The sequence below is a fragment of the Homarus americanus genome, unplaced genomic scaffold, assembly GCF_018991925.1.
Source record: "Homarus americanus isolate GMGI-L3 unplaced genomic scaffold, GMGI_Hamer_2.0 scaffold46197, whole genome shotgun sequence".
Classification (NCBI taxonomy): Eukaryota; Metazoa; Arthropoda; class Malacostraca; order Decapoda; family Nephropidae; genus Homarus; species Homarus americanus.
In genome coordinates this window covers 4,095,305-4,108,152 of record NW_024723050.1, presented here as the reverse complement: position 1 = coordinate 4,108,152, position 12,848 = coordinate 4,095,305, and the positions used below count along the sequence as shown (strand labels likewise).

General features: G+C 35.4%; 1 protein-coding gene across 2 annotated transcripts in view; it reads right to left on the bottom strand.

Moving 5' to 3' along the window:
• Positions 1-2,334: 2,334 nt before the first annotated feature.
• LOC121863290 overlaps positions 2,335-12,848 on the bottom strand; it is a 58,055-nt gene continuing 47,541 nt past the window's right edge. Inside the window, exons 9-15 of one of the 2 annotated variants that reach the window (XM_042361875.1) lie at positions 12,090-12,137; positions 10,684-10,829; positions 10,040-10,156; positions 8,955-9,161; positions 8,293-8,361; positions 7,681-7,908; positions 2,335-3,423 (exon numbers count right to left, since the gene is read on the bottom strand). In XM_042361875.1, the coding sequence (XP_042217809.1) occupies positions 3,217-3,423; positions 7,681-7,908; positions 8,293-8,361; positions 8,955-9,161; positions 10,040-10,156; positions 10,684-10,829; positions 12,090-12,137 (1,022 nt within the window). In that variant the 3' untranslated portion in view covers positions 2,335-3,216. The remainder of the gene's footprint in view (positions 3,424-7,680; positions 7,909-8,292; positions 8,362-8,954; positions 9,162-10,039; positions 10,157-10,683; positions 10,830-12,089; positions 12,138-12,848) is intronic. The other variant, XM_042361876.1, reaches the window with a different exon arrangement.

Genomic DNA, 12,848 nt, shown 5'->3' with positions numbered 1-12,848 from the left:
AGCTGAAAGCTTGGAGGCACTCGGAAGTTAGTTGAAGATTTGAAATAAATATTAATTTTTTGTACTGAGCAGTACAGTACTAGGATTCAAAACTAAAGGAGTAAAAAATGAGGCCATCGAACTACTAATTAACCAAGAAGATTTATGAACCATATGAGAAGACTACCTCAAAATACTGTACACCAAAGAAGAAAGGGAGCAACAATTGACTATGGTAATTTCCAAGAGTCTGATATTGTTGATTGTTAATAGCAGCTCTCAGTAACCTTATGAACAGCTCATGATATCCCAATAGAACTGCTTGAGTACAAGGGAGAGGATGTAACACAAGAATCTCTGAATTCTTAGAAAAGTGTGAAGAGAGCCATAAATCTACAGTATCTCCACTCTACAATATTTTTTTGACACTATGATCAACATCTGTTTACTAAGACATTAATCAGATTACATGAGAAGACTATAACTATATTGCAACAAAAGATGGATATAAAAGACAGCCAACTTTTACTCAATCAACAGCCCATAATCCTTGAAAACATTACACATTTGCTGACTCCATATTTTGCAAACAAGTTAACAGCTGAGAGCTCTCCATCTTCTTAAGTGAAATATCTGCCAGATACTAACGCTTAAAACAATAATGATGGAACTGCTTCCAAATGCTGTATTACTCTTTCTTAGATAATTTACCATAACTTCTTGACTAATCCAAATCTGCTCTATAACTCAATCGATTTTCTTCACTGCCAACACAACACAAGGTTCTCTTTGTTCCTCAACTTTGCAATTCTCGACTCTTGCTTTTACTTTTATCCTCTTTGCCAATGATCGGCTTGTTAGCCACTTGGGTGGTCGGTCATGTCTCTGTTACACATTGTTGGCAAGTATTGGGCCTGTATAGGCTCCAGAATGTACCGTATCTGTACCTGCGACAGTGTTGGTCGAGTCTGGTCTTTATTGAGCTCCCACTTGACGCTGTCACAACACTCTCTTGGAGACAAGATGAGATGGGGTGACTGTACATTTACCGTATGTCTTGCTTATTATTGAATATTTGTGTTATTTATCTGTGTCATACATAATTGTTTAAAAATATGTATACATTTATATCATATAATGTTTGGTTGTCCATCAGAATAAATCATGCAGGTCCCCTGTGTTTTCCTGTATATACTGGGATTACCACTGAATCTAACATATTTTGTTGGTGCCTTACCTTTTTTTTCATAAAAATGTATTGATTTTGACCAGTTTTGATAAGATGTGAATAAAAAGCACAACTCATTTGACTTAAAACACCCATGTTCTTCGTGTTCACTTTGTTAACTTTCAAAAGTAAATTGTCCAAACAAATATGGCAATGTCTTCATTTGCATCAGATATTTGTAGACTTAAAGTGGTACATATAGTGAATGAGGTTTTGCTATTCGTGTAGCAACATAAAGAAAGAATCTTGGGGTATGGTAAGCAAGCCCAGGATAAAGGAACTTACTGGTAAGATTAGACTACCATGAGCATGCACTATATTGTACTGGGTAGTTATTGTTCGCCGTAAATGACCCAGGGACAGGGTTGTTCGAATCTCTGAAAGTTTGTAAGTAGAGGAGCACCTGTATATACCTGGAACTGTACAGTATATATATTTTTTCACCTATAATGATATACATTTCTTTTTATATTCACATTACTGTATTCTTTAGTTTTTAAGCTGTATAAAATGACACAACTTCATGGGAGTCTGAATTTTCAAATTCATCTTTCAAGTACACTCGCCACAAAAATTTCTTGAACGCTCTAAGGGTCATACAATGACAAACCGAACAAGAAATCTGAACATTGCTCTCTGAGGAAGTTTTATTGGAAATTAAATTACTTCTTTTCACCTGTAAATACTTACAAAGATGAGCAACATATATTATTATGAAATATTGAGTCACTTCACAACCAGACATACCATCCATTCTGAGATGACATGAGCCACAGTGCTCATTCTGAAATCTGTTCTGCCCAGCTGTTTGAAAACTTTTTGTGGAGAGTGTATTTATAATTGAGGTTCATTCTGCAAAAGCTAAAGCTTAGAAGGTTCTAATTATATAAATGCAAGCACCAATTAATCACTTTGTAAAATTAATGCATATCTTTCTGAATGATATGAAGATCTGCTTTTCACCATGTCTGAAGCAGTTGATGAGGCTGCTTGCAAAGAATACCCCGGAGTAATTTCATATGGAAAGGATAAGGGATACTCCAACAAGTTACCCAAAGCTGAGAAGTAGAGGGAGGGAGCATGACAAGCCAGAAAGTTCCCAATAGAGGAAATAATAAAAGGTGAAGCATGGGAAAATAGTATTTATTAAAAGGATTATATTAAGTTCAAGAAAATGCAGCAGATACCAAGTGGCTCTGCAGAGTGAATGTGACCACAGAAAATAACCATCAATGGGAGGAGAGGAAATAATCTTTCACCTCTCCCACGGTAGTGCTTCCATGGGCGACCGAGGCCAACCGGTCTACTACCTGTGCCTACCAGTCTTACCTGTACCAACCAGTTTAGAACTTGAGACAAAACCAGTTTACTACTTGTGGGCGTATCCAGTATAGTATTTATGGGCAACTGGTCTAGTACTTGTATCAATCAGTCTAGGACCTGTGGGTAACTGGTCTAGTATGTGTGCTAACTGTTTTACTACTTGTGCCAACTGGTCTAGTACCTGTGGGTTACTGGTTTACTACCTATGCCAACTAGTCTAGTACCTGTTAGCAACCAGTCTACTATTTTTATATTAGCTAATATTTGTGGTATTAACATTACAAAATTATTTTGCAGAACAACAGAATTTCCCCATGAACCTATATTGTACAGGTTTTAACCTATACAGTTCCTATAAATCCTTGTTCATGAACTTTACTGTAATGAATAATTTAAAATCCTATACCTGTATATATAACTAAGAGGAGCATATAAATTTGATAAAAAAATACCCTCCATGATGATGATCTGTCACTACTGCAAGATCCAGTTAAAAATAATATCACTCTAACATAGTCAAACTCAGTAGTAGTAATAATAATACTAATGCACCACAAGTATACATCAGATGAGTGTTTTACTGCCTCTCAGTGAATCAAATTATTTTAAAATTAAGGAAAGCATCATTTCCTCTGCAAAATATCCAGGCTAATGCTAAAAAAAAATTAAATAAGCTCCTTCATCACTCACTGTTTGTCTTGTACATCTCTGCAAATTATTTTAGTTACTTGGAAAATTTCTTCCCATGGTTTCTCATAAATATCGACATTACAAATACTGCTGGGTTTACTAGTGTCCTTCTCACACTGACTCAAGTCCTGCACTTGGGCTTCAGTCCTACAGGTCGTCCAACTCACTGCTATCTTCAGTTTCCAGTTATATCCAGCCACTACCTGCTCAAAATAAGGAAGAATTAGATATTCAAATAAAAATAACATTTTGTTACATGTAATACTATCCTAAACCTTTCATAAAAAAAAATCATGCAGTAAACCCTCGATAACTCAGACTTTCATTTACTCGGCATGGATATGGTCTCGGAATGTACAGCATAACTTGGGGAAATGCCGAGATGTATAAAATTATCTGGGAAAATCTCAGCATATCTGGCCACCTGCATCAACTACCATGTTTCTGTGTCACCCAAAGACTATGTGAGAAAGACGAGAAAGCATCTACCTTTATCGAATAAAAAAACGTGAGCCACTGAGCTCCGATCAATGCCATCTGTTGGCAACGCGGTTAACTAAAAGCCCGGGGCGTGTGAGGGTAGCGTGTCCATGTTTCCATGGTAACCAGCAGAGTGAGCTGATATTACCTTGATGTCTTTGCCTTGACACACACACACACCGGGTACACACTGACACACACACACATACAATATCACACAGTAAATTCTGTATGATCAATGATATATAGTAACGGGAAACACAAGCTCAGGGTGATCTGTTTTTGTACGTGTGCATATGGCGCACCGGTGATGGTGACGGCCACTCATGGTTAAATGTTCCGGTCTTCATGTAAACAAACAGTTACAGCTACAGCATCAAATTCAGCAACTACAGGTTCAGTAACAGCTTCAGCAACACCTATGCTAACATTATGGAAAGCTACAGCTTCAGCTAGAGTTGAACCTGATGACTTGGCAACTTCGTCATCCGAGTAAAAACACACACAACAACATTGGCTGTCCTTATGTTTTCAACTTTATTACCACTGGTGAGTAGAATTTGTTTTTTAATTCAGAAACATTAATTAAAACAAATATGAACAATATTAAGTGTTGCTTTCATATTCTTATGTAGAGTAATGACAATATGTTTTCACATGTGCTCATTTACATACGTTGGCGTTGCGGTCTCACTTTTTTCTTTACCATTAATGGTTAGCTACTTCAATTGTTCCATTTATTAACATTAAATAACATTACTTAAACCAACCATATTATTTTTTTTTTACATTAATTTTACTACAGCTACAACCTGGGTCTTATTTTCTTCAGTTTTATATGTAGAACCATCGTCCCGGGTGTAAACACTGACGACAACAATGGCGTCCCATCTCTTCTGTGACTACATATTATTATTTATTTATTTTGTACTGTATAAGGAGCATTAATAACCATGATTTAAAGACTATAGTTTTAATTTTTCATTAATTTTACTTTTTTGGAGGAAAAGGGTAAAATACCACACAACATATATGAAAAAGGCAGACCTTGGAACGCATCTAATTAGTAGAACGTCGATTTAAAGTGATTCAATTTAAGATTATTGATTTAAAGAGACCCACAATTAAGGACAATGTTTTAATTTAAAGCGAATCTTTCCTATTTTGCACGAGTCAATCTGGCTCATCATTTAAAATTTTGAGCCTAATGTTTCTCTGGGCACACTACACTGTCCTAAGGGCAAAGCTGGACTTTTACATGTACTCAAAATAATGTACTTAATGATGACTAAAGTTTTTGTCTAGTGCAAACTATAGCATGTTTATGTTCAAATTAATCACTATCTTATAACAATTCCAGCTATGTAAATTTTATTCTCCCCGGTCACTTCTGTGACATTTTATAAGCAAAAAACATCAACTCAAGCTAAAGGACATAAATAAACAAATAAATACTTCACTAGACCTTCGGTGCCAACTGTCAAACATGTCACTGTCACTTACCCTCCCCCCCCCACCTCTTCCCAGCCAGAGTTTGGTGTTTTAGGCTTAAAGTTTTTATCTTATATAATGTCACAGACTAAAGTTAGGAGAATATAATTTGTATTGCTGGAATCCTTGCAAGACAGCGAATAATTTGAATATAAATGTCATATATTTTGCACGAGATAAAAAATTTTGCTGTGTAATAAAATTCTTAAATTATAACTAAAATTTGTATGTCTAATGCAAGCTATAACATGTTTATATTCAAATTAATCACTATCTTATAAGAATTCCAGCAATGTTAATTATATTCTCCCATGGCAGTTCAGTGACATTTTAAAAGAGAAAACTTAGTCACTCTTAGGGACAGATAAATAAATAAGCACTAGACCTTGGCATCAACTGTCAAACATATCACCTCACCTCCCTCCCTCAAGCCCCATCTTCCCAGCCAGTAAACAGACCATTTCACATCCCTTAATTTTAGCTGTGTTGATTTACGAGTGTTTGTTTTAACATAATACTACAAAAAACAATGTTTTGTCTATTCTAGGAGATGGGCTGAGGTGCATCTGGGTAGACTCTCAGTCTTTTTAGTATTTTGTGTTTCTCTCAAGTACCAAACTAAATTATTCCATTGAAACAACACTTCGATATAGAGCAAATTCGGTTTAAAGCGACCTCTCTTGGAACGTTCTACTGTATTATTGCTTTATTTTCATGGTAATTAAGGATTCATTATACGTTGATTCACCTTACACTGCAATATTGGAGGACACATTACCGTCGTTATTCGAGGCTTTAGTCACCTTCCATACCCCTTCATTCTTCATCAGCAGTGCCGGTAAGTGTTACTTTTTTACATTTAGTAATTACATGTACACATATATGGGTCGATAATTTTTTATTGTTGTATTTTTGTAGGAGGGGGAGTGCCTTGATAAGTCAGAATTTGGGATAACTCGGCAAGGCCAGAGCCCCAAATGTGCCGAGTTATCGAGGGTTTACTGTACAAGTAAAAGAAAAATCCATTACAATTAAATTTATATGGGATAATTTTAGCAAATTTTCAACATTTTATATACATGTACCTAAAACGAAAAAGAACATAAGAATTGATAAACACATTAAATCTGTCAATGACTAATGAGGAATGACTTTTACTACCATACAGTCCAAGATATTTAGAGCTTGTAACTATATCATAATATTTCATCTTCAATAGCCAATGTTTGACCATATTTTGCTTTTTTATAAAACAATACAAAATTTTTTATCTTTTCAGTGAGAACAAAATCAATCTAACCTCCATTATCTATTTACAGTTTTTACAGACATTACAGTATTCCATCTCCAAATATTTAAGTGTGATTATTAACAGTCACTATAAAATAATCAATCTATAAAAGATTCCCCATTTCCAATTATTCAAGTGAAAAACCTTAACGTCATCACAAGAACAATACAGTACACTATTTACAATGGAATACTGTACATAAAAAGGTTTTACTTTATGGAGACTTTCAGTATCTCTACAAGAGTTCATATTTTAACAGGGTCACTGCCCCCATCCCATATTCATTATACATCCATTACATCTTGTAGGGCATATATATAGGATCTGTCTTTATCACCCAAACCTCAAGGATAAAAACACAAACCTACAGTATGGATAAGGCCGGCACAAAATAGTATTTTGGAAAACTGACCTATGAGCCTCAGTGAAAACATATTCAACTCTCACCCATTAATTCTGATGCAACCTGCAGCTATCACTTAGGGGTAATATACCCTTGCTTAACCAGAAACTTCTATATTTCCATACAAAATCCATCAATATTAGAATACTTAAGTACTTCATTCACTAATTTATTCTTTTTCTCTGTGAGTAAACAGTTTTGAGTATCCGTCCTTCTTGTTCATGAAATTTTGAGAACAGTCCCTGTATACAGTGGGGTATGCTATAATGAACGGATCCTACTACGAATATTCCTATAACGAACGGTTTTACCTATAAAATTGAGAATGCTATAACGAACGAAACTCCTACAACGAACATTATGTAATTTTTTTTTTTTTTTTTAATTTATTGTTTTTGTATTACAAATATTAATGACATTCTTTATTTCAGGGGTTTAGATGCATATTTATGCACTTTTTTACAATTTTTACAATTTTATATTATATTTTTCAGTGTTAAGTGGTTGTATTTGGGGGCCTGGAACGGATTAATCATATAACGAACGAATGCTATAACGAACAAGGTTCTAGAACCAATTAGATTCGTTATAACATACCCCACTGTACCTGGTTAGTGCTGTACTGGTTAATATTTGTTTACTTCTCTTCTGCTTAATCCTTTCATGCCTTTGTCCCTCTCAACCTATTACACTTACTTAATTAGTAATTATTGTGTTTATTTTCCTTAGTCCTGTATTGGAAGAAAGAAAATGTAAACAATTTGCATGATTTAAAAACAAGCAATCTCTACTGACCTGCCGCTGAGCACTGATCACATTATCAACAATCCTGTTGTATTCAGACCCTGAATCTGCAGATGCAAGGGCACGTGCTGCTACACTATTGACATCTTCAGAGAGATCTACAACTTCATATCCCCCTGCAGCAGCTCTCTTGCCTCTGAAGTTTGGGAGTTCATCGGAATCGTCCTCATCACTATCATGACGATGGAAGTTCATCCGACCGGACGGGTGATAGAAACGCTGTTACGTGAAAAAGTTATGTTGATTTATAAATTGTTCATCTAGCGTAATACCTGTACCTCATTTTAATAAAAAACAAATAACATTATAAAATGTGCAATCTGAAATAAACATGACACCATTTGATATCAAATTAATTTACCACTAAACAATATCATCCAGATTCAACTGACAGCAAATATTGCACCAACACTGCTTTGCAAACAAACATATCATTTAATTTATATGTATTAGTTGAGAAAGCAACATACTAAAGTAACACATAATGGAATATAATAATCATGTAGACGTATCCTGGGTGTCAAATAAACCTGGGTCACAATGTTGACCCACTTTATCAAAACTAAATTCTAATGGCCAGAACCCATTGTTAACAATATTTACTTCATCAGAATCATCTTCGTTGGACTCGTGGCTGTTGCTGGATGCCGGTCCGGATGGATCGTAGAAACGCTTTAGGAAGGAAGAGGTACAACTGCCATTAGCGATGCCTCTTTAATGGCAATGGACCAAGTTTCAAGCATATGAAGATGCATGACGAATGTCATGTGGAAAAATATTTAAGGATGAGGCTGAAATTACATACTGAAGGAAAAGTATTGAAGGTAGCGATAAAAATGGTAATATTCATAACTATGCACAGTCACAGCCCAGTAAGAATTGCTTTTGGGAGGAGTATGATAGATACATACAAAGAGTAGTGGAAATATGAGTATGAAGCTAAATGAAAGTTAATATTGATAAGAAAAGAAATATCAACAGTTTTTAAGGAACAAGGGTGAAATTTTGAAAGTAAGACTTTTTACATTGCCATCATAAACATGCTAATAACCAATTGCCACATTCAACTCCAAAGCTATTTCCAACACCCTTCTGGCATAGCAACATGTTCAGCTCAAAGGATAATCTGCCTTTTACCACTCAAATTTTGTAAGTTTGAAGACTTCAGATGCACATAAACCATGCAGTTAAATAACTATTTATATATATTTTTTAAAGTTTGGAAAGAACAAACAGCAAGCTGTAATGTTGTCAAGAAAACTTACCTCATTGCTCTCATCACTCTCATCACTGCTCCTGATCAAAAACTGACTCTGAAACACTGGCCGTGCATGAGCAGATGGATGTACTTTGGGGTATAGAACTTCAACAGAATCATCTGCCTCAAAGAAATCATCCTTCTCAGCACACCGTAGATCAGTCACAACTTGTCTCTTGAGCCATGGTTGGGTGAGGACATTTGCTTCACACACCTACAATTTGATGAAAGGGAATTACAAAAATATAAAAAGTGAGCATCCTAGATAGATGGATTAATCCAAGAAGAAAGTAGAAAAATCAATGAAAAAAGTAGTGAAAGTAAAAATTATACCCTGTATAAGGTTATAGTAATACCTGAGAAATAGATAACAACTTGAATGATGTCCAACACTATGCAGTACTACATCCACTGCAGGAAATTTATATTCCTTTACTGACAAACTGATGAATAATGAAAGCCAGAAGACAAACACTCACGTACAACCCAAAGATAATAATCTGGTAAAACCAATTTTTTTCTTTTAAGAAAGACTTAATATTGACATAAATTATTATCATTTAAGTTAAGGTAATGAGAAACTTGTAGAAATTTTATTACAGTACTTCTAACATTTATGCTCAATTCATTAAGGATTACAGTTGGTATAAATATATTCTGATGAGTAGTTCTCAGAGAACAATGTTCAATTTGTTTTTAAACTCTCTACAGTACTTACTCAACACACAGTGCACAGGTTATTTAAGTCTATCCTGGATAAAGCCATCAGGTGCCTAGGCAGAATCTTACCCTATACAATACAGTGTATCTATAGTAGATCATGGAAAGAAAGATCACACAAAAAAGTGGCAATACTTTTTGTTTAAACAAGTCTTGTGTGTGTGTTCACATGTGCCTCCATGCAATGTCTTCCAAGTATTTTGACAAGACTTTTATATGAGCAAATACATCATTTGCCTGCAAAACCTATGGTTTATTTTAGTGACTGTCAAGACAGTTCTGTTGTTGGTCTACAACTGGCCAGTTTATCTACTGTACTCTTATCTTTATATCTAATTAACTATCTACTGTCCTTTCTCTCTCTCATCTTACCATAGGTTCTTCACCAATGTCTGGAACACAGCGGGCCTTGTTGATGCGACGCTTGTACTTGGGGCACACTGTCTCCTTCAGCTCAACCACAAGGTGATACTTAATTCCTGAAGCAATCTGAAGAAATAGAGATGATACATCTTTTTCAGAAACTTATAAATCTATATCATCACAATGAGTACAAACTATCTTAGAGTAATCATTAACTATTATCATTAAAATGACCTTCATGCTATCATACATCTTGATCATGACAATGACCAAGTTAGCTTACAAGCCATATATCACAATGGTCTACCTCTATAGGGTTCTGTATCAAAAAAGGCATATCCCAAGTTCCCAACTTTTAGCACAGCAACTCCAGAAGTTAACTCATTAATGCAGTACATGTGTACTTTGTACTGTATAGTATATATATTATCTTTCTCATTCATTCTCACTTTCAGCCTCCCACTTTCCTCCTTTCTACTTACATTACTCTTATCCATTTGTCTCAGCTACCCTTAATAACGTTATCCAACTCTATACAAAGCTCTTCATCAAAATTTCATCACTAATACAATACTGTACTGGCATTATAACAAACACTTTCAGAGGATGCCACATAGTAAAAAATATTGATAAAATTACAGACTGTACTGTACCTGCTTGCGGGCTTGTAGGACCTTATGGAAGATAAACAAATTATCTTCATCAGATCGTGAATCAAACTCGTCAGCAATGAGGTGACCGTACTTTGCAAGACTTTTATCATTGATATCAGCTTGAGTCCACAGCCCACCATGAGGACCTGTGGATTACAAAGTTGGATAAAATACAAACAATGAAAAAAGAGTATTTAAGACACCCTGAGGTTTTACCTCCAGTAATTTTTCTATATGTATACTGTAAAGTATGTACAGTGGCTTTAATAGATACATTATGTTATTTTGAAATATTTTTCTCATATATGTGTGTGTGTGTGTTTTTTTTTTTTACCGCAAGCAGTAATGAGTATACAGTATATAGAGTATTGAGATGGTGGAGATGGAGAGACCTAGAGTAGGTTGAGGTGTTGGATGGTGTAAGGGGAGCTTGTTTGAGTATAAAAAGCCTGACGCAGCAAATTTGGCCAGCCAGGGCTGGACATGTGACGCCCGGCAGGGCACTGCCACTGTAGCTATCCCCATCATAGAGCCAACACCTAACCTGTTTCTCTTGAGACTTTCAACACATAAGTTTAACTTGTACTTATTGTGTACACAGGTAGACTGTGTCCACTGCATCGTTTATCATTGTGACAACATAAAAATATGACAAATTAAGTACTCAATGGAAGTGTTAAGATTAGACTAATTACATAGCTATGATTGTTATGTAAATACATATTGGATTAAACATTTATGTATGATTGTCTATGTATGATTTATTTGAAATAACAAAATGAATTGTACTCAACAGGTTTGACCGAATTATAAAGTTCGAGTTTAACGTGAAGAGTCTGATAAACCTTTAAACGCCCGGAAGGCGTTTATAACACACACACACATGCATGCATGCATTCGCATGCACACACACACACACACACACACACACACAGTAATCCCTTGCCATTTGCAGGTTTGTCATCCGCGATTTCGGCGATCCACAATAAGCAGATGGTGGCTAGTTTGCAGGCCTTTTCCCGCAGCACCACATTCAGCATCTTGTGTTGTACAGGTACTCTCAAAAGTTTAGTGTTTCTGTGTGAAATGGTCCCTAAAAGACTGCCTAGTGTCAGTGCTATTGGTGCTAGTGGAGTGAAATGTAAAAGGCAGAAGTCAGTGATAACCCTGACAAAGAAAGTTTAATTATTAGATAAGTTAAAAGAGGGGATGAGTGCTGCCGCGGCTGGTCAGTTGTTTGGTATAGGTATACAATAGTGCACTAAGGTAGTGTAAGTAGCTATTTGTTTTGCCAATTCGTGCCATTTCTTGGAACCTATCCCTCACAAAGGGCAAAGGTCTACTGTATATCATATGTATAATAACATTACCATTTTTCTTAGTACAGTAACACCATCACAACTTACCAGATGCAGATGCTTGATGGTCAAAAGAGCTTACACGTCCAAGCTTTCCTGAAAAACAGACAACAAAATCCTACAAGTTGTATTGTGATATCAAACCTAAAACAATGAACACAAATCTTATAGTACTGCTGATATACTGTACTGTACATATGAAATCTAGTACAAAGAGAAGACTGAAGTAGGAAAAGTTACTCAAACTCCTAACAAAATTCTTATCATTTGACTTATGAAATCAGCTCACTCACATTTGGATTCATTTTAGCTTTTAATACCTGTTTATGGATTTTATTCAAATGCAAAAGAAAAAAGAAAAGATCATCTGCATGAAGTTCTGTAAAATTCACAATGTTAGAAAATAATAAGATATGGGCTCTCAACTCGAGTAACTGTACACAGCCAACCCAAAAAGTATCAAGACTCCAATAATTTTTTCTTTTATTTTATTTATTATTATTTGTATTTATTTCTCACATTTGCTATGACTGTAAAGTGCTTTTGCTCTGTTTTTGTGACTGTGAAGTGAGCAGTGAAACTTTAAAATGTTCTGCATCTGGGAAGGTCAAGACACTTGGGAAAACCATGTTTCTGGAGGTGAAGCTTGACACTGTGAAGCAATCTTAATAATGTGGTGAGTGGAATGTAGGAAACTTCAGCACTACAAGTTGGACACTGGAAACTTCGGCACCAAATTTTTGGCACCCAGGAACTTTGGCACTGGGATTTTTGGGGACCAAATTTTCTACACCATGAAAGAGTGCA